Source organism: Bombus terrestris, chromosome 3 (genome assembly GCF_910591885.1).
Source record: "Bombus terrestris chromosome 3, iyBomTerr1.2, whole genome shotgun sequence".
Taxonomy (NCBI): domain Eukaryota; kingdom Metazoa; phylum Arthropoda; class Insecta; order Hymenoptera; family Apidae; genus Bombus; species Bombus terrestris.
The window spans coordinates 12,215,250-12,239,127 of record NC_063271.1 but is presented as its reverse complement, the minus strand read 5'-3'; the positions used below and the strand labels follow the sequence as shown (position 1 = coordinate 12,239,127).

Genomic DNA, 23,878 nt, shown 5'->3' with positions numbered 1-23,878 from the left:
CATATTCAATCGATTATTATTGTTATCATTTATTAAATAAAGCGCTGGTTGACGCTACTTGAATCAATGTTCTACTCTACGGCGATTCAAATACGAATATATGCGATTACGGAGGGGGATGAAATAATGGTACACGGCCTGGTCAGTATGCACTACCGATTATCAGTATCCGGACACTTCGATCGATCTGTACTAACACTATGTGAACGTTGCCAAAGTGTTCAAATTAATATCAATGTAATAATTAGAAGTAGCATTTACTACGTTTCTTAAAAAGTCATCATATCAACCTAGTCCACTATCGAATTGGGACCATTCGAAATCACTAAATATCTTTCATTAACATCGGAAGATACGACTAAATTTGATGTATCACGACAATTCATATTAATTACTAAGATGTTACGCATGTTTCGCTTATACTCTTTTTAGCAGAATTTATATATTTATGCAATAGTGTTGCAGTTAAAAGTGCGAAACTTGTATACATGGTCCTAATTTAATGGACATGGACTGTAAATCTGAAGTATATGTTAAAAACATAGCGATAATATATCAAATATCACTGTTTGTATCGATATCTAATGTATTCCTATCAGTTTAGAAGATCCTTTTTAATGACTCGTAATTCAGAAATTAAAATAATTCTGTAATGTTTGATAATCAGAAATATTGATTTTACTATTGCACATCACGCTTTTAACAATAATCTAACCGCGCCACAATATTCGATTATACACAACTTTGCAGATTATATGGAATAAATTTATTGCAACTCGATTTGCCTGTAATTTTGCACTCAGAATACAGAATCTTATTAGTAATAAGCAAGGGTCCGGATACTTTCTGGTGGTAGCGTATTTATCTGCACAGTGTATGTGTATGTGACACGTTGATGAAGATAACAGAAGCAAGTTACGGGTCCTCCGTGAAACGGACATTGTCCTTGTCCGTCACGAAATGGGTTATCAAACGACGTCGACGCAGATAACGCCGTTTCCTTTCCGACGCGGATGCAACATTTTTTTTGTCATGTTTAACTTCGCGTTGCAGACTGGTTTTGTTCGTGATATCGTGGAAAGGAAGCTGTGATAGTTATCTTCCTCTTTTTATTGTTTCTTTTACTTTTTTAATTTGGCCAACTTGTTGAAAAAGTGTCTCATCACAGATTTTAATGGGACTTCTTTTAATCTTCGTTGATACGTATGAACGAATGGAAAAATGAGACGACTAAAAAATTGCTTAGAGTTTTTGCTCCGTCATTTTTCGTTCTAAGATGTATTTTTTCTTCATCGAGGTTATTCTTTTAATTTCGTCCGTTGTTTCTACGTATCGATGAAGATCGATTCTGATTTTAATTTGTTTCTGTTACCATTTCCAATTTATGAGCGAACAAGGAGATGGCAAGTACTGCGAAATTTCGAATGAGTTGACTGTATGCGCATTTGATGCTTTCCGTTAATGGTAAGATAGCCCCAGAAAGATTTGAGTATGTGACTCTTTGTTCTCGAGAAACTATTCGAGAAGTTATGTTCTTGCTTATTATTTATGTTTTAAATGCTTCTATTACAATCTCCACTCACAACATGATAAAAATATCCATTATGATAAATAAAGAATAATTAAAAGCTAGTAATAAAATAAAAAAAGCTAAATAAAGAATAATAAAAAAGAATTTATTAATTTCTCGAAAACAAAAGGTCATGCATTTAAATCCTTCGGGGACTGTTTCACCATCAACCTAAAGCATCGAATGTACATGCAGCCTACTCATTCGAGATTTCGCAGTTCTTGCCACCTCCTCGTAGGTAAATCTGTTAAAAGGGGATTAATATTATTATTTTACGAATTATTAAAAATGGTAGAATACAAAATTGATCTTTATACATTTAGACAAATTTACAAGGGTGTTTTTACAAAAGAGAATAATTTCAAATTTATGCATCATAATCCTTTGCACTGAATTAAGATTTAGTGCTATACGATGATATTTGTGGAATTATTGTCAGAACTCTATTGTTATTTCTTGTTTTGTTTTGCTTTCTGATGATGAAGATGATAGTGCGAAGGATTAGGATGCCGAATAATATATAATAAAAAAAAACATAGTAACAGAAACGAGCACATAGAAAAGGTTTCAATATATTGCAAACTCCAATTATTTAAACAGCTGAGTTCCAGACAGACTTAACACCCCCAAGTTATATTAACCTCCAGCTGTTCAAACATTGAAATGTCAGCTGAATTTAATTAACCCTTCAATGATTAATCGTTGTACACGCACAACAATCGTATGCCACAAACTCTAAAGTATTTTTGCGTGGTAATACTTTTAATGTAAAGGTAGATGCTAGTTACGAATTAAGATGAAATATTCGAATTGTAGAAATAATAAAATAACAGAAAACAAGGATAGTTTCTTTGTGAATAGATGGTCCATTTATACTCATTTATATCGATATTTTATAGTTTGATAATACTAATATATTTCATGCATTTAAGGACATATAAGCATTAATTATAATATAAATGTAACAAATTTCAAAATCACCACCGAAGCTAATGTCACAGAAGGGTTAAAAGAAATTCTTCAAGAACATCGTGCACGAATTTTTAAAAAACAAATTAACGAACGTTATTTTCCTCGAGAAAACTTCGAAAAAGCTGTGAAAAAAAGAGTGAATCCGAAACAACGCGTTTCTTAACCAAAAAATTCGATCGTCAGTCGTGAAAGCGAACGAGCGTAAAAAGCGTCGAAGCCGCGTGGCATTGGGAACGTAAGAAGACAAGAACTCGAAGCAAAGAACTGTCACGGACCGAGGTGACGTTTCTTAATCTATTACAGCCGACGTACGAATCGAGCTGCTTTGTACTGTCCAGCTCGATTCGTTGGCAACGATAAGGAATTTCGAGATCCTCGTTCTCGTCGATCGATGGTTCGAGGTTCTCTAGCCGCGTGAAACGCAAATAATCGGATGAGTGAAGCGTGGGCGACAGTTTTCATGGGTTTCCCTAGGGTTTTCTCATGCTTAAGGTCGTAGGTTTACCATGCTCACGGCGTTCCTGATGCTGACACAGAGATAGAAAGAAAAAGAAATAGAGAGAGAGAGAGAGAGAGAAAGAGGAAAGAGTCTCTGGAGAAAAATAGAAATATACAATAAATATATAAAAAAAGAAAAATAGAGCAAATATAGAGAGATCTAAAAAAGAACGAGGAAAGAGATAATAAAAAGAGAAGAATGAAAGAGAGTAAAATATAAATACACTGTGCCTTGTAACAATAAAACCACCTTAAAATTTTCAATTCTTAACAGCTACAATGCAACGAAACTTGATTAGAAGTATGCAAGATTAAATAGTTGAACTTGCAAAAGCTATTGTTACATATTCATTTTATTCTATCTTGAATGCAATTTTTATATGATTAAATATTATGCTGTATGTTATGAAACAAGAATAAACTGCGAGTACATTTCCATCATTTCTCTTTACTTTATTGCGCATAATTTGTCCTTTGCGAGGAAAAAAAGGATAAATAGTTCCTCAATACGATATCAAACATGTTTAACGTACAAAAATTGAAAACTTTTAATTGGTTCCACAGTTATGAGACTCAGTGTGTATATACAAGAGATAGAAAAATATTAAGAAAAAGAGACTAGATGATTGTTGGTTCTCTGCGATCAACAGCCGTGGGTATAAGACAAATATTTATACATATATATATATATTTAGGTATATATACCATATTGGTTCGCGCATGCTTAGTTAGACCAATGCCCAATTACCATATTCTCATCCTAGGCCTCAACGGTGGCCTTCTGGTTAAGCATAAGAAAAATACCATACTTTTAACTAGTGACTGACACATAATGTATTTTTTGTTGTATCTTTTTTTTTTGTTTTTAATGGACGGATGCGCGAAGCTACCCGTTCGTGAGATTCGCCTCACCACCGGAGCATCGTTCTCGATCCCTTCGATCCAACCTTCGAAACACACGTCGCCGTCTCTTCTTTTGATTTAACAATCGAAACGGAACACTCTCTGTACTTTACTTTGGATTTAGTATCTCGGTTGTTACGTATGAAACGCTGCCTCGTAAAGGAACCTATATAACGTTTACGCGGCTGGGTAAATGTACCGCCATAGTCTGACTGCTGCTCGAAATACGACGTCGTATAAAATGTTACTGCTTGGTAGTGCACTTAAATTTCCTGTTACTTTTTCGGCTTTTTTCCCAGTGCACTTTAAGTTAAAGTCTTTTGCCCGACGAATATTCTGATTTAAATATTTGGAAATTCTTTCCTTGTACGGTGACCTTAATAATAATTAATAGGCGACATTAGCGTATCGGTAATTAGGAGGAAGTTGTGAGTTACAGAAATCTGTTGGATAAATAATTTTGAGAATTTTGTAAGTGCGCGTTAAGTTATGTTTTTTGGTTTGATAAGACTTCTGAGTGGAAAATTTGAAAATTCATAATATTGTGTTATTTTTTTTTTGTAAATATCAAGGTTTCTTTGCATAATAATTTGGAAACATGTTATAGTGATATTCGTGAATTAACGAGTTGAAGGATATAGAGTCCCTTTGTACCCGGAACCGATAATTGTTTTTGTGAAAACTGTAAAAAATTCGCAAAATCATTTATTTGTAAATATCAAGTCAATTTCATTAATATCAAGAATTTTGTATCGACTCAGTTTGCAGATTACAACTTAAAAAATGTGTTTCACTATGCTTCTACTAAAACATAAATGATCTATTTCAAAAAATTGCAGAACTTCATTCCTTAAATTTTGCACCATAACGTATGACGCTTAAATTCGACGAATGTAATGTAAAATAGTCCACGGAATCGAGAAAATCGAGGCGTTACTACCGAAATTCGTCGAAACAATATCGAAAGTAGCACGACGCGCATCCATTTGAACGAAACGATGAGTGAAAGGGAACCTGCAATAGAAAAAGAAAGAGAGTATGCGGGAACACGGTGCACGTGCGCGTGAGAGAGATGACAAGGCCGGAAGGTGAAGAACGATGTTCCAGACGAGCTTCTTCAGAGTTTCCAGGAATTTTTTCATTAAAACCAGCACGCTAATTAAACTCAAACAATTCGTCCTTAATTTCAGTTGAATCTTTTATTCTCTATACCAAAGTCGTTTGACTACAATCGAGAAATTCTTCCAATAAAATCACAATTAAATCAAAAAAGATATCTTATTATCGATGCTTCCGAACCCCCGAAGAAGACTCGTTTTGTTTCGCGACGAATCTTGTGCTTGATCGAAAGAAAGACTCGCGGGAACTTTGTTGAATTATTCCTTTTCGAGAAATATTTCTTTTTTATGTAACATTTTTAACGATCGAAATTAAAAACTTTCTTATATAGAAATATATCTCTTCCTAAGAAAATTTCCTGATAGTTTAAATTAAGAGCTCTATGAATCTTTTTCTCTGTTTTGTTGTATGACCATCGAGTCTTTCGAGAAGAAAGGTGTCTGAAGGGCTTCCCGTCAGCAGAGAAATCGCTTGCTGTTGCACTAACTTGAAGGAGGCATGCAGCTCCTGACGAAGGGTCAACGGCCTGTTCTCCTGCGTTGGCGTGTTCTGCGGCGTGCCAGGCCCACTTCCGGAACCCCTCTTCTTCAGCACACTCTTCAGCGGCACCGCGTGAAACTTAGGCTCCTTCGCGGGGATCTCCTCGACCCTGGACGTGTCGATGGCCGGGTCCGGCTGCGACATCCTTGGCACGTACATGTTGTCCTCTTCCTCCACGTCGAAGTCTTCTTCGTCCTCTGTGATAGGTGGAGGAAAAATAATCGTAGGATGTGTTTTTAATAAATTAAAAGATTGGATTTTTTATGGGTTATTACTATCGATTTTAAAGAAAGACAAATCTTTAGATAAATTGTTTTTAAGATGTAAAAAGGGAATATGTTTAAGAAGAATACAAAAACATATCGAATGTTTTAGTGTTGAAATCGAGATACTAAAATATTTTGGATACTGTTTTATTTATACTAACAGAGAAAAATGCCACATCAAAGTTTAACTTTGAGTAAAGTTTTGCCCTATGTTAAAATAATAGGTGCCAATTTACTGCTAGTGGTATATCCACATTTAAGGCCATACAGATTTTAAGAAGTGTCTTGAATTTTAGGTTCCAAAAATTTTTTGTCAGTCGAAGTTTAAAATTTGTTCGTAATAAATGTAATAAAAATTATGCATTTCTGCTTCTTGGAATTATCTATTTTTAGAAGCCGTCTTTGAAATATATATTTTATAAAATACCTTCAAAGATACTTCAGGAAAAGAAACAATTCCAAATTTATAGATACCATTGAGATAGATTCGATATCTCGAGTTTTAAACTGCAGTTTTGGTGCTCTAAATAAATAAACTTTACTGTCTGACCAATTTTATGGCCTCGCTATATCGATGGCACTGACAGTACGTATTTTTATGGTACGATTTAATTGAATCGATTTTAATATTGTTATTTAACGGTTATTGTTTACATATTTAAAAATTCTAGAAATTACAGCTTTTCTATCGTTACAGTATATTATTGGTAGGTGTTATGAAAGACCCTGAGAATTATTTTTGAATAATTTTCAAGACGTGGTAGATATAAACAATGAAATTTTAATTAAGAAAAAGTCAAACTTGGAATATAACAAAAATTTTTTCAACCCTGAAAATCTAATAAGAGCACAAGAATAAAAAACAAATGAAAAGATTTTACTAGACTTATAAATTTGTATAACAACCCATTGATATAATACGATATTTATTATTAATATAATAACATATTCAATCTAAAGTATACGAATAAAAATGAAAGACACAGTCTTTATTCATATATTCACAACAGAATAAACAGTATATATATAATAAACAGTAAACCTTTGGTACATACCTTCTTCTTCGTAGTCGGACGACAAAGGATTCCGTATTTGCCGTTGCTTAGCCAACAAGAGGGTAGGACTCGAAGAGCTGAACATCGGAGGAGGCGGAATCGGCCCAATTTCGCTCAGAGGAATCGGCGGTTCCGGAAGTTCCGACAACATCAACGTATTCTGAGGTGGGAGAGGATAACACCTCTCGATTACCTGCTGGTTTTCGCTGCTTTGGTCTAGGACCCCCTTCTCCACTGAAAACGGATAAAACAAATAATTTGTTAGTCCACTTCGTTTACTTTATTTACTAATTATATTTTATTAATTATCTTTATATATAATTAATAAATTTTATTATATTGATTCTCTATAAAGTAATTTTATTTATTATATTTGTCAATATATTACTGTATTTAATTATGGTATTATGTTGGTACTTATACTTAACAAATTATTCATAGCAATCATTGGTTCATAAATTCTAGATTATAATGAAAAGCTATAATTGATTATGCATTTTTTATGTTATAAGCAAATAATTTTTTATTATAGAAGATTAAATTACATAACTGTAAACACCAAAACATAGTAGAAAACTAATATAACATGTATGTATGAATTGTAGAAGTGGTAATACAATTATACGAAGTATAAAAGCGATTTAAATTAAAGATTCGTAAGGTAATAGAATTGTGGACGTATCTAGGCACTTGGAGAGCCGTTCTATCGCATATTCTATTGGACTGAATCTCAATACTTCCGATTGAATTCGAATATAGAACGCCCTACTTCTCTAGGATGGATCGAGTGACAAGGAACATCCTATGAAATTAGAATCTTTGAGATCGTTTTTATTATTCTATACCTTAAAAGGAAATTCTAGTTCACCCTCGTAGCATCAAGAATGATTAAATTTACTTAAAATTATGATTACTAAAAACAGACAGCGTATAAAATTATTATAAAGAAATAATATCAATAAAACCGACAATAAACAATTCTCAACATTTTTCCATTTTCAATCGTCTCGATGCAACGGCAATTAAACGAAGTTGACTCATTGTTGGACCTTTATTTGGTTCTATATCTTCTATAAAAATTAATCCTGCAAAATTATCGCAATCTTCGAGACAACGCAACACGTTAATAATCCACGGAAACACATCATTGTCCTATCGCTGTTAAATTTACTCCGCATGTTCTTCAATCTCACTTAACAGCGTCCCAATAACTCTCGCAATTCATCAGCTCTCTACGATCTCCACCAATCTATCAAGTGCACCTAATCAATCCTAACAATCTCTCGTTTCGATCAATTCGAAATGACAATTTCCCCCCTATTATACCATATTCACATAACGCAGTTGGAATGCAACGATGGAAACGAGAATGTCACGATCGGCGGACAACGTTATTCATGGCCACTTCTCTCCAAGATGGAGGAGAGAAAACGTGTGCCAATCCTTTCGGGAAATATGATTCATCGGGGAGTATAGATCCGGCGGAAGCTTGGCAAGTAAGTATGCATTGCTGGTTCCGTTCGTCGTGACAAATTGTGAAATTCCACCTCCGCGAGTTTTTCCCACGGATTCCCTTGCGACGCTCATATTCTCTCCTCTTTCTCTCTTTCTTTCCTTCTACTCCTCCCGGCCCTCCGTTTCCTCATTTTTTATCCAGCACCTGCTGTATCATTTGCGTCACGGTTCATTTGTCACGAGAAATTCTCGCGTAAACCGTAATAAATGAACGCAGCGCGGATTCGCCAGACGACACAATGTAACAGAGATTTTTGCTAAATTTCAAATTCCTCTCTTTTTGCTGCCGCATGAAACTGTCGAAGCTTTCCTCACTTTTTCCACTTTCTTTATTTTTGTAACGGATTTGTCGAATTTTCGAACGTTGGATGATGTTGGCATTGAAGCTGATGAAATGGGTTTTAAATAGAAGTTTCTAGCGACATCGGTGTAAATGATATTTGGTATGTCATCCATGTTCGTGCAGTAACAGATACTATTTTTTATTTGTTCTATAACACAAGCAAATTTAGAATTTATTACAGATTCCAATGCATTTTAGTGACTTTAGTATTCATTGTTAAGTCGGAACAAAAAAATGCGTTTTATATTAATTAGTTAATTAATTCAAGAAAAAGGTATGTAGATATAAAGTATATTTCCAGTTTACATTATTACACAATACCTTTATAACTGAAACGTCTATAATTTATTAATGTCTTTTTAATAGTTCAATATTTACATACAATGTATTAAATAAACTTGTAATTTATAATAAAAGTAAGGAAAGGGAAACAAGTGCTTGAAACGTGTAGTCTTGTATAGTAATTTTTCATATCGTATGGAACGTGTAATTTACACCATATTAACACGAATATCTTTATTCGAATTTATTCTAAAACTTAAGTACGATGTTCTGCGAACTTCAAAGGTAGCTAATTAAAAGCCAATCTAGCCATCTATTCATACCAATTTCCATCTACACACGTTCATAATTTGTTTATCCAAGTATTTCAGAATCAACAAGTTCTAACGTCGTCGCTTCCCAGAAAAAGTTGTTCGATATTTTATAAAGTAACTCACTGAGCAACTTTCATTTAAACTTCATTAAAAACCTTTTTTCTCTATCCCGTCAGAAATTTCCCGAGGTTCATTTAAAAAATTGCTTTTTAAAAATGTAAAATGACCAATTAAATAGACTGTCGCTTTTATCAAGTGTCAGTAGAATTTCCTACGATAAATGTCCAAATATTTTCGCGAGTGAATGTATTTTTAGAATGTCAATTACAAATAAAGTAATATCCTTGGCAGTTTTAACAAGGTTAACGAGTAGAAAATTGGTTCACAAACCACCAGCTTTCGGTTAGGGCATTCGAGGAATTCGTGCGATCTCGTGGAACTATGCGCGAAGTTGTTCCCGCCGAAATTTCGGACACTGGCTTGCGGTTAGGTGTCCAGAGAAGTTATTTAACATTTTTGCGACCAGCACGAGAAATTCGTGGCTCGCTCAGTGACTTGGTATTTGTGGTATTTTCTTTCAGGTGCACGTAAACTCGAAAATTTATATCGACGATGCGAATTAAATGCGGCGGAACTCGGATTTGAAAATAATACAGAAATTGTTAAAAAGAAATCATTATTTAAGAATTATCGCCTCATTTAAAATTTTACATCATAGTATCCCATTTAAATAAATATATACGTGTGCTAAATATTTTACAATACCTACGTATATTTTCAGATTCGTTTCAAACATCACTAGCATAATCTTATTAATTCTCGCACTCATTTAAAAGTTATGATAGTCTTGTAACAGTGTCAACGAAAATATTTCAAAATATTTCGTATAAAACACATAATGTACTCATAAATATTCATAAAAGGTACTTGTTAAATTGTAACATATTAAATGTCTACCTTCGAGTATAAATATTTTAAAATCTAAATCTTCCACTTTTTAACAAATAGCTTTGCTTCTTTGTAGATCATCTTACATATTTGTATCTTCTACGCAAGTACATAAACGTGTGTTTTTCAAAATTCAATGAAGCGTGATTCTTTAAAAAAACAGACATTTCATGTGTTACAACTTTAATCACGAAGCTTTCATTATTGAAATTTATTAATTTAATCAAAGCGAACTATCTAACAATACTAGGAAGTATTGATATTTTAAATAAAATGAATATATATAATATAACGTAATAAAACGAATACATAAATTTTGAAATTTATCGTAATATAAATGTGCTTTCGTGATCACACACGTCTTTTATTTTCCAAACGCTCATATCATCACCTTCCACCACAATTTTTCCTCCAAAATAAAGCAAATTATCCTATTTACCAATTGCAATAAACGATCGACTCACGACAAATGTTTTGATTTCACGCGACAATCTTCCAACGAGAATCCTCAACACGTTCAAACGTAACCCCATACCATCACGAAATAGTCACAATATAACAAAGAATAGTATCGTACACCGTGTCACCTAACCTCGTTTCCGTCTTGTCACGCTATTTTTCAAAGTTTAGATCGTGCTCTCCAAATGATGCAATTTCTCTAGAACGCGACCCTATCTTTGAGAATCCACTGATCGAACGAAATTCCGTGAAAGGGAACAAACGACGCTTTCTCGAAACGAAAGAGGATCAGAGCGAGGATAAGAGGAGCTAAAAGGGAGCGGAAGCAACCCTGGGGTGATTAAAGATAGAGCCTCGAGTCGCGATAGTCTTGAAATTTCGTGTCTCTCAAGGCGAAGGAGTAGAAAACATCAGACACTACTTACGAGGCTAAGAATAAGACGTACAAGTATCGTTCTTGTTCATTTAATTATAAAAGGAGAACTGATGGAATATAATGCTGTTAAGAACAATCCTAAATAAGAAAAGAATAATTAAAATCCTTTTATAGCTCTTATAAAATTCAAACTTAATAATTACATTTTTGGTAAGCAGGTTATTTTCATTCGCAATTATTTCATATTAAAATTCTTCTTGCTATCCGCAAAGTGACATTCAAATCAAATTCAAATTCAACAAAAATGTACTTATCAGATTTTCCTTCTGTGATCTTTATATGTTACCACATAATAATAATAATATTATACCATATTATATATAATATTATATATAATATTATACCATACAACTATAAAACGCGAGTATCGATGTTTCTTCTCAAACGTGCTCCAAGAATTAAATATTCAACGGGACACTAGCTCTTATCAGTGTATGAAGTAAAGAAGTTTCACCTTCCAAATGGAAATTATTACGAGGAGGAAAAAATGGGAACGTTTTCCTTACGGTCCTTTTAAAATTCACGGAGAAGCTTTTCCCAGAGATCTTGTTTCTTGATATCTGTCTATGTACCGGAGGAAGATTTCGTCGGAAAGTAAATTCGACAGTGGTGGACGTGGTTGTAGAGGGTTAGGCAGAAGTCGAAGATAAAAGCGAACTTTGAAGTTTCGAAGGTAAACGAGAGTTTTAAAGACGATTTACGTGACGAAAACCGACGGCACATGAAAGTTTATCGTTTCGCCGCCAGCTTCTCAGGAAAATTCGCCATCGAACTTCCGCGGCCACTTAAAAATCAAGACGTCTTTCTCTTTTATACTTGTCCTTGCACTTAATGGGAACTTTCGCGACAGTTCGAATTATCGGTACGTTACAGTGTTCTTGTTATGAAACAATATTTCCTTAGTATGCTTGGGCAAGTTGATTCGATTTTAAGACATTGCCAACTTCATAGGCTTATTAAAAGTGTTCAAACACCTGTGGGAACTTATTCTGAATATACTGTATGCGTTATACAGAATATTGTTTATGATATAGAACACGATACAATTATCGAAGTCTGAAACAAACCCAAAAACGTACATAGAAGCTGTGAGATATATATTGCAAACATATCCGTCACAAGAATGAGAAAATTATTTATTGATAATAAATCTTGATATTTAATGGTAGTTCCCTTTAGTATTAATTGTATATTTAAGCCAACTATTCATACTGCATATTACTTTTTTATTACGTGTATGCTTGTAATAAACGTCTCATATCTTGTGTATATTAAATGTAGAAATGACTTCTTTCAGACAATAAAAACTTCCATTATACGCAAAAATCGAGACGAATTTGTTTGTACATGTAATAAATTTTCATATTCATTTCAAATTTTATCATTATAATCGTGATAGTATCCATACAGAAGACAAAGATTAATTTAAAAAATGCTTTATTTACTTATTCTTAAATTTGTACTATCTAATCTGGATGATTTTTCACTCGAAGAATTTACTAAAGCTGAGAATATTAGAATTTACGAGCGGATATACTTCTCATGACTTATGACGCGCAACCACGTCTGACCATAAACGCATTACTTCCACTTGCGCTCTGTTCTGCTCGCTTTAACATTTTACTACGTTGCTTGTTTCATGCTCGTGTAAATTCGTATACGTGTGTTATCTCTGGTTCATTATTTTATATTTACGTTGTTTTAAATTGTAACAGCTGAACTGTCGTTTATTTAACGTTATTCTTTGTTCTGCATTTTTATTAAATGTCTGGTTTATTCTTAAGCTTATCGTTCACGTTATATAAAATTCTCTTATTCTAAGTTCGTTCTTTATACACTTCTATATATCCTTTCTACTAAAGAGAAGTTTAAAAATCTTGAAAAAATAGTTAGAATCATATTTAATTTTTCAACACTACGATAATAATTAAATTGTGGAATTTGATGCAGTTGTGGAATATTTAAAGGCGTAAAAATTCATAGAATGCACGAAATGTGCAGAATCATACACGGTATCCAAAGTAGAATCATTATAATGTTTAGTAGAATTTCAATTTAATTATGTTCATAAAACTATAACCATCTGCGATATAATAATACTGAATTTCATATTCCTCATAAGAAGATATGAAAGAAATAAAAAGAGCGAAGGAAGGAATTAAAATGAAAAATTAAATGGCCAGGAAAATTCCATTTTCTTTCACTTTTATCGCAAGATACGTTCTACTGGTGACGCTATTTAATATTCAACGCGTTTAATCGGAATTAAACATCCTTACGGAGAAGTATTCTATATAAAATAATAAATAATGTTGTTTAAAAATTCATTATTATTTTTATCGTCGATATTCGCCTAAGGAATAACGAACGTCATAAGCGAACGATGCAATCATTTTCGATCGTGTCACATCGATATCGTCGTTGGAATTTAATAGCACGTCATAAAAAAAAGGGTAACGAGCATCACGATATTAAATTGGCTGAAAGTTTTCTGATAATAGTAAAAAATCGTAATTTTACCGCGGGTATAATATCGATGCGACGTCGTTTCATATAACGTCGAGTTATTCGTTGCTCGGCCATTCAACCCTTCCTGCCCTATTTCTTTTTCCCAGTAGTTATTATTTTAATCGTAGCACGATCAACCTGATAATCTGAAAACCGATAATCGGTATGAAAGTAATGGACGTTGGTCGTATTACTTTCACTTCATTCATCGATCCTTTCATTCGAAATGTTATGAATGAATCGTATGCAATTGAAAGGATCAGTGGAAAAGCAATATAAAATATATTTAAATTTTCTAATAGAAGTTTTCTAGCGAAAAGTTTGGCAGAGTTTAGTCACTACGATTTTATCTGAAATTTTCCATAACAAAGTTTCTCCAAACAATCCGACATTTCTATGTTATGTGAGGTAGGAAAATCGTAAAACATATTTTTCTGGTTTACTTTAGCTTTCAAAGGAAAATGATGTAAATTAGTTGGCACATGGACTATGGCGTTCTAGCTATTAATTATTTTGTTCCACATTTATGAGGAAGTTATTTTTTACTTTTAGTATTTGTGATTTTATTCAGGTCAGCCTTTCAGCTTGTAGAACATGTCTCGCGATACACGCCACTTCCTGTTAACGAGCTGTCGTAACTCAGAGTATTATTAGAATCATCTTGTTTTATGTTTCGCGAAACACGCGTGATTACGCGCTCGATTTTCTACAGTTTCCCTTTTATCGTCCAGTGATTACGTAATGGAAAAAGTTCTTTCGACTACTTCGCATAGAAATTAATGAAAAATCAGCGCATGCAACGAAAATGTTGGGCTACCTAAATATACAAGCGATGAGAAGAGTACCGTTCCAAAATTGTATACGAAACATGTTGGAAATAATTAATGAACGTAATAAAATTGACGCACGCATATGTGATCAAGCAATGAATAGAGAATAATTAATGATACTGCTAAAATTCAGAAATCCCGATTTTATGAATATTTCGGTGGAAATATTAAATTTTTTATTACTTTATTATAAACGCCATGAAAATAAAATAACTTGTACTTTCTGTTCTATTTTTGTAATTGCTTTCAAAAGTAATTAAATATATACTTATCGTACGTATTTTAATTTCTTTTTAGTTATCAAATAAATTTCAAACAATTGATATTAGTGCCTCTACTAAATAAATTAAATTTTTAAGAAAACGCGAATTGTATGACCTGGAAACTTAGAAATTCTGCACAATATCTCTCTATAAATTTTCTACTTCTCATCCATCATATTTAACACCTACTCCTTATAATCTAATCTCTCCCATTTATGGAAGGTTTATTGACGATGATGTATTTTGTGGATCGTTGAAGACAATTACCTCAACACTTTCAAACAAGTTATGGCAGGTATTTATTGTTAGACCGCGTGTGCGATTGAACAATAATAAGATCAGTAAATTGGAAAATAAATTACCAGCGATTCTTTGTTTCGTTTTATCATCGATAAAATACTAATAATCGCGATAGTCATGTCTCGTTGCAGTGTTAATAAAATCTCAAAAGTCCATAAAACTTTTCTATTATAAAAGTTAAAATATTTTCGTGAGTCGCTGCGCATTACATTTATCGCATAAGATGTAATATAGTACTTAAGGAGCTATTTTATATTCTACTGTTAATCCACTGATAATACATCACATACACCGACGCAGTGTTTTCAATACGGCGGCGTTGCCTCTGAGTAGCTAAAGGATCAGCCTGTGGCTTCTAATAAATTTTAAAGGAACGTTTAGATCAAAGGAGCAAGATATAGAACGAAAGCAAGAGCATCTATTCGTTCAGTGTAGACGGTCATCGAGCAATTTGTTCATAAATTCATTTATAATAATCGAATGTGCATTCTTAAAACATTCGGATGTTCGATTTCCCATTCGATGAGCAGTCGTTAAATGGCAAACGAATGTTCTCCGTTTCATTCATTTTTCTAAATTATTTTACTAAATTTTATTATTATTTATCCGTTTGGTCTAAATGCAGCATAAAAATACCGGAAAAAAATGGAATTGCGCGGTGATACAGAATATCTGTACTCACACTCAGTGTCGAACAAGATCAGTCTCCTGGCTACCACCCTGGCTTCCAGGGTATTCGGCCTACTCGGCTTTTGCTGGTTCCCCGAATTCGGGGGTGCCACCGAGATCGGCACGGTCGTAGCCGTGCCCTGATTCGCTTGCGGCTCACCGCTCGGCGATACCGCGCCATTTGCACTCTGTTCAGTCTTTTCCTTCTTCGGCTCTGCAACAGAAAAAAAAATTCCAGACTGGTCAGAGCGGGACCAGAGACAATGGTCGGGGATCGCGCGAGCGGTTGTGCCTTTTATCTACTTTATCGATTCTATATCTCGTGCACCTTCTACCTTTTAATCCAGAATTCTTTCTTTCGTTAATGCATTATCTGGTTTTCAAGCGAATCGTTGGTCTTTCAACAGTCTTAAACTTTCGAAAGTTCTAGATCACACTTTTCGTTCCGATTGTTGTACTTTTCTTTCTTTTCTTTAACTTCTTCAAGCGTTCGTTTACTTCTTTTTGAAGGAATTCTAGGTTGCATTGCGGGTTGTAATATCATTGGAATATGAAATTGTACTTTCAAACAAATATTTGAACTGTATTGGCAATCTGTGACGAATATCTGTGTTCATTTTGGTTATTGATAATAGAGAAAAAAAATTCTTTTAAAGAAAATTCACCCCCTTAGCTCTTAACTGTTCCAATTCCACTTTTAGAAACAGTGTAATTGATCAATCCACGTATGTCTCATTGATAGAAAGAAGACACATTTATGATAATATGACAAAAATGCTACTCAGAGAGAAACAAATATTCAGTCCTTTCAAGACCTAACACCACACGATCATGTTACACTTCATTTAAACTCAGTTTTCTTAGTTTACAAACTGGTGGACACAAAACAGTTGTAAATTATGGTGGTGAATTGTATTGAAATATAGAGATTTATGTATTAAACGAACAAATGGACATTTTGCTTTTAAAGAGCCACGTAAAAACACATTTTGTTATCAACATTGAAATTAATATCGTAAGGTAAATTATTAAAAAAAAAAAGGTTAATTCTAAGTAAACTAAAAAGCGTTGGGAATTTCGCTTTGACGCGTTTCACAGATGGAAATGGGTGTTTTTATCGGCGAAAGTAACGGCCGGAGATGGCTCGGCATTAAATCGTCGAAACTCGGGGCGACTTCGTTTCCTGGCATTGCGTCGTTCTTCTTCATTATTTCGTTCGTTCTTCGTTTTACTGCGCTTTCCACGAGACACGTTTGGCTAACTCGGGAAATATCGTTGCGAGTGCACCTCAAAATTGCCATTTCCACCTTTTACTCTCCAACTCGTGCAACACACACTGGGATAATAAGCTCGCGCGTTTAGGATTCACGCGTAAACTACCCTCTGCGTCACGTTCGCGACTATAACCAGCTTTATGAGCCACGGAAAAAATTGGTAACGCGTCGCGTTCATGCGAATTAAGCTATAGCTGTTACCTTGTCCGGTAAAATACTGCACGACTCCTCTTTTTCTTCATTTACATCTCTTCTTTTCTTTTTTTTTTTTTCGAAGATATCTTCGTGATGGCTACGTGATTAGAGGAACGAGCTTTCCTACTTTTACAGCGAGTTTTATGACGAGTTTGTAATGAAAATTTGTTTGTAAGAATTTTTTAAGCGAATAATAAATCACGACAGAGAAAAATAAATGGAAATTTATTCGCCACTAACGAATCAGTTTTTATAGAGGTAACGATTGGTTCGTTCGATTTTTCGGTCGTTTGCGACAGATAATTAGGGCAATTGATGAGATTATCTATTCGTGATTTTTAATTCATTTGAGGAGGATGGTTCTAATGGAAATTTGTGACACGTATTGAATAAATGAATACCGATAGGAGGTAACAGATGGGAATACGATTAGTATTACTATCCGTTTTATTCGAATAATTTAATTCAAGTGATAATCTACGCAGAAAACAACGAAAGTTGTTATCTTAATTTCTCAAGTGGTAAAAATCCATATATTCTAACGTTTAACATTAGTTTCAGAATCAACGTATAGATAAACGTTGTTGTTGATGCATCGTGCATCAAGCTTCAAATATGTACATAAAGCGGAAAATATTTACAGTGGTAAACAAAGGATTGAAGATAGAAATAAATCGGAGGATTGCCAGATGTTGATTCAGATCGTTGACCAGTGGCTTCGTCATTCTCTTTTTATCTCATCCTTTCTCGTAGAAATCGTGAAATTTTATTTCGATCCGGACGTCATCGGTGACTAAACTGCAGATTTCTTGCAGATCTTCATCTCGAAAATAAACGAATCTCGGTCATATCTTTTTAAACGTTTCATTTTTTAATAGACGTCTATAAAAAATCGTACGGACCAAGGAGAACTTACATATTTTATATTTTATATTTTTATCATACTATGCATTCCCAAAATAACAGTTACCAATTTTACAAATTACATCCACTGAGTAATTCTTTAACTAACGTCCAGATTCGTCAGTCAATACCATCGATCATTTATTTTAACGACTATTTGTCAAACAGCTCTCGATTCATCGTCCTAATTAAGGATGTCGACCAAAATGTAGCTTTTGACAATTCAGCGTAACTCTATCGCATACCAAATTCTCGATTCCACAAAGCCGAAAATTGAAATCGAGGCGAAACAACGCGCGGAAAAGAATTCCACCACTTTTATTTTACTCTTCGAAATCCCATCAAACGTTTCGTATAAATTCCACACACGATCCCCTCAATTTCCACGTACAAACATCGACAAACAACGAGGATCACGTGTCAATATTCTCCTCGATCGTTCGTCACCGCAACGGTTATTCGTCAAAAAGTCCGCAAGAACGTTTGAGATCGCGTGTAACTGGTTCACAAAATAGCATGGGTGGAGGGAAAAAGAGACAAGATCGGAAAAAATTCGATGGACGAGCAGTGTCGGGATCGTAATTAAAGGCTACAAAGCGTCAATGCAGAATAGCACGTGGATCGCAGCCGAGGATGAAATCATCCCGATTCGGCAGTGACAGATCACCGTGTGAAACGAGATTTTCGTCAGCTTTGGCCTTCTCCGCTGTCGGATTTTCCTCGCGGAGTTCCGCGATGCTTTGGAACTGTGCCAATGGAACTTCGAAAGAGGATCGTCGACGACGGCGACTCAGCTAATAACGTCAACAACATGTAACGAATTAACGTGGAACGAAGGTCGACGGGTATGAGGAAAAGAAATTTGACTAGGTTAGAGGAAATGTAACGTTGTGGCGAATGATATGCGGAAGAATATATTTTAATGGATTTTCTGGTTTTAGTTTTCATTTTTGGATTTCTCTTTTTTTATTGGGGAATAATATTGAAGGTACAAACAAAGAAAGGGTATCTTTGAAGGTGATGTCTTCAAAGGAAGTCAAATTTTGATATTCTTAGATAGTAAAGTAGCCATAATATTATACATTTTACATACGTAATTAATGATGAATAGTTAGACCTTCAGTCAAGCATAAAAAATGTCAGCAAAAATAAATAACATTACCTTCACGATATTATCAATTCTGTAACCTTGAACTACAGATCACGCATGCTAGGAGGAGATTGAATTTTTATTTCATTGGCACAATCAGATGAAGAATTTTAGAATGTAAGTGTCTTCGACTACAGAAAGCTTATCAAATCAATATACATCGTTATTCAAACGTATATGAAATTAATTTTTATATATGTAATATTTAATAAATAAAATCATTGAATAATTTGAAAGACTACACATCTATGCAACGGGGAAAATATCAAACTTTCTAGTTAGGGACTAAATAAGTATTTTTTCTGAAATTATCTAAAATCAAACGGCTCAAAAATGCTTGACTTTACTACTGAAATCGATCCAAACCTCCTGAGGATTCTCGCATTTTCAAAGTCCACCCATATTTTTATCTTTACTTTACTACAACACTCATTTTCCATACAATTTCATAAAAAATGACTACAAACCCAAGCAAATCAAGCCATGATCACTATCAATTCATATTCTCAGTTATGTCTTTCAAACGCAATCAAATCTTTGTAACGAGGATTGAAATTAACGAGATTAAATATTTCTTTCGCGATCGCAATTCAATCGATAGGCACAAACACGAACCTGACAATTCTTTTCACACGCGATTGTCGTTCCGCATACCCAGCACGTTCAGAGCAGACTGTTAGAAACTAGAAACCTCCCGCAGCTCGAAATAGATTAGAAACGTCGGGCGGATTGCGCGACCATCGCGACCTTCTCGACGTGCGTGTCTCGTTACCCCAGATTCCTCATAGTCGCGAGCTGTCGCGAAGACAATCGAGTTTATTGAGCTCATTGTCTGGGATTTAGTCGAAGGATAACAGTGCTCGTGATTACGCTGTGATTGCAAAACACGATCTCAATATTCTCCAAATTTTCGTAATTTTCTAATAAAATTCTCTCTTGTATAATAATTAAGTAATAAATCAAATTAGGAAATTGATAAGTTACAAATTATACATCATAAACTTCTCTTTTATAATCTTACAATTTTAGGTCAGTTAGGATAATAAGCTAATTAATTAATTTATGAAATTTAGAAAAACTTACAGAACTTAACTTTCTTTATTATCAAATTTACCTTATTACCAAATAATTATAAAATTGATTCCATCTTGCTAAAGAGCTTTGTAGATAAATTAAATCGATCGATTTATACGCGAAGGAAATTGATAAACTTGCTATGTTTTAGAAGCTCGTGTATATTTGGTCAATTGTATTATTTGAACGCCGTTTGGGAAATTTGTGAAAATATCGAGAAATTCACGATTTTGTTGATTTATTTTAAAATAAATATCGGTATATTAATGTTTATTTTGATTTAAGATATGGACATGTTTCCGTAATGCAAATTTACCGATAGGTGATTTGTATGATAAATATCCAATAATCCAATATTTCGTAAAGTTTTATCGTTCAAAATAGTAGTGTAGTTTTATTCCAGGAAAATGTAGTCAAAAGTATTTCGTTATGTGTTGATTTTCGTGACCAGATATGATTTTCGATATGAAAATTCCAAGAATTGTAATATATTGCATGCATCAAACGATAGTTTTTGTTATGTTTTTCAACTTCATCAGTCAGTGTTAATCGTACGAGTGATTCTTTCACATAAATGCAGAAGAAATCAAAGACATATATTTTCGTAGACATAAATGTACAATACGAGTATTAAACATGCTTATCTTATATTTTAAAATATATATGTTTCTCTCGTTGAGAAATTATAAAATGGAATCAAAACGTTCAGTTTATCTATAGACATTAAGTTAATGTTTTCTATAATTCGTCATATTTACATCAGAGTATATTCGATTTTATTTTTATACATAGCTCCATCTACGGGACGTGTAGCGCCAAGTTATTCAGACTTATGTAAGCAATCGTGGTTAAAATATACAATAAAGCAGTAACTAATATTATTTATAAATTTTTGAGTTATGAGTTTAAGGTATACATTATATATTTATTATACATTTACAATAGTACATTACATTTTTTCATTTTATAAACACTCTCCATCTCTTTCGTGTTCTTTTTTTTTATATTTAATTTTCCTCAGTATTGTACTGAAATTGCTGTACTTGACATCATCATCGTTTAAAATATCTCCTCTGTTCCTGACAATGCAATCTAATTTTCAAGGAAGTTCTCAAGCTACCATTAACCTTTTCTTCGAGAAACAATTGTTTAAATTATTATTTGTCTTTTTGTACACTTGAAAATTTGTACATGTTCCTAGCTTTTAATATTTAATATTTGTGTTTTTAAATTTTTACATGTTCCTAGTTTTTAATATAATCATTAACATTTGTTATATGGGTTTTAATACCCACATTATTAATTTGATATCTAATATTTCTTCTTTTTTAAAAACAGACAAAGATCGTATTCTTTTTTTAAGATAATTTTCGCAATTTCTTATGTATTTCTTAATATCTCTTAATATCTTCGCACATATTGTACCAATTCTTTACCATTTCAATATTCAATGCATTTCTTCGAAAAAGGGACGAAAATTGTTAAAAAAATTTCCTATTTTCAAACATTTCATCAATAATAACACACGTTTTGTAAAACTTCTCACCATTTTAATATTTGTCGAACGATTTTCCTTGTTTTAGAAACAGTTGGTGATTTATCGATCCGAGTTCAATGTCTCGAAGAAACGAGATTGGAATTAGAACGATACGAACGATTTACTCACTGGCAATTATATGTAAATTTGTCGTGTCCAAGAAGAGGCACGACCGAAATAATTCACGAACTGTAGCAGAACGGACGCAACAACTTTCTTGCTGGCTTAAGTCGAGCTAACTTTGAGTCATGTTGCTCGAAATTCCATCTGAGTTTTCTATGCCAAGTGCAGCAGTCTATACGAATCACGTATGCGTTGTCGTATATTCGTTTTTTCGTTTCAAATGACACGATCAAAAATATATCAACGTGAAATAGTTGTACGTTCTTTTTAAGTAAATATCGTAAGAAAAAATAACGTCTGATGCATAAACCTAAAAGAATCTCAGTAATGATTTGTTAAAAATTTTACTAATAAATCAAAAATTACAATTTAGTTACAAGGTTATTCTCCTCGATTCATCAAACGTGTAAGTGGTAACTGACAGTACAGATCAGACATTCGATGAAACAATTTTGTTACGAAGTTGATTGCCATACTGCGGATGCAAATTGATATTTTTATAAATAAAACTATAGAAATAGAAGCTAAATAATGGTTTGTTTTACCTTCTAAAAATTATACAATGTATATTACATTTAGGTCATTTTACCTATTTCTGCACGTTTGGCTTATTCTCTGAATTCTCGTACCTTCAAATTCCTCACGGGTCCATAAAGGTGATCCAGTGATTACTATAGTTAGTATTATAATATGAAGGAAGAAATCATTTGTTCTATCGATATCTCCCCGATTTCATTTTTCTCGTACACGTGAAGATGGTGAATTATGTCGTGGACACGATATGCGCGACGAAACGGCGCATAATAAACGAGGCCGTTTAACACGGTGAACATACTGGTTCGTCGTGAATTATTTCTGCCCGGCACGCGGTTGTTGAAAACACAGGAAAAACAGGAGAAACCGGGTGTGAAAATTACGGACGACGCAAACTCTCCAGCCGTGAGTTCTATAAATAATTCGACGCATCTTCGTACCGCGAAAATTCCCGTTAATATTTCACCGTCCCTTGCGTGGACCCTGGTTCTCGAAAGGTGGAACGTATTAAGCTTCCTGTTTGGGAAAGGGAACTTCCGTTAAATGCTTGTTCGAATTGTTCTTTATTTTATGAACCGCGGTATAAAGGAAAGTACACGGTATAGGGGAGGAAAAACGGTACTTTAGGCTATAACAATGGAGGACAAAACAAAGTTTAAAATTGATGCTTATGTCCTGTGTAAAATTGATTCTTATGTTTGAGTAGGTATTAGCAACTTTTATGCTTTACATTTTTCACGATTTTTTGTAACAGCCATCTATCTTGGATTTTACAGGGAGGATCTCTCTCTCTCTGCGTGCAAGGAGACAAAGGACGATTATTTGTGAGGATAAAGCGAACCTGTGCAATGAGACTTTGTCAGAAACTGAGTCTCGAGTGATAAAATGGTATTACACATTTTTAATTCATTTACATACAATTTACATGGGTTTAGTAGTTTCAAAGGAATTTTCCTCATTGCACAGACGCAATTCAGTAGTTTGAAACGCACAAATCAACCGCCTTGTATGTTCATGAAGCGATTCTCTATTGACGCAGATCCGGTGAAAACAGATCGCTTGTCGGAAGATTGCGTTCATCGCTTCGAAATTGTGATGACGTGCTTGTGAAACTATTCGTACGTCTTTCACCATTAAGATCATTACATCATCATCTGGAATCTCATATAGACATAACTATATGGTCTATTGAGATCACTGAGACTTTAAACTGCCGATTAAATAGATGAACTAAAAGTCGTCGTTTCCTACGGATTTCTTATTTTATATTTTCTTTCTTTTTCCTTTTTGTGGACAAA

General features: G+C 33.8%; 1 protein-coding gene and 1 long non-coding RNA gene across 13 annotated transcripts in view; one reads left to right on the top strand and one right to left on the bottom strand.

Moving 5' to 3' along the window:
• LOC100648315 (phosphatase and actin regulator 4B) overlaps positions 1-23,878 on the bottom strand; it is a 397,768-nt gene that overhangs the window by 12,388 nt on the left and 361,502 nt on the right. For 9 of the 12 annotated variants that reach the window (XM_048404195.1, XM_048404197.1, XM_048404200.1 and 6 more), the window contains 4 exons: positions 15,804-16,004; positions 6,924-7,157; positions 5,550-5,799; positions 3,789-3,821 (listed from right to left, as the gene is read on the bottom strand). In XM_048404195.1, coding sequence (XP_048260152.1) covers positions 3,789-3,821; positions 5,550-5,799; positions 6,924-7,157; positions 15,804-16,004 — 718 coding nt within the window. The remainder of the gene's footprint in view (positions 1-3,788; positions 3,822-5,549; positions 5,800-6,923; positions 7,158-15,803; positions 16,005-23,878) is intronic. The other 3 variants (XM_012321134.3, XM_048404194.1, XM_048404198.1) reach the window with 2 other exon arrangements.
• Positions 8,172-22,418, top strand: LOC125384694. Its single transcript, XR_007223369.1, has 2 exons — positions 8,172-8,419; positions 21,970-22,418. It is a non-coding gene; the product is annotated as an uncharacterized LOC125384694 (long non-coding RNA).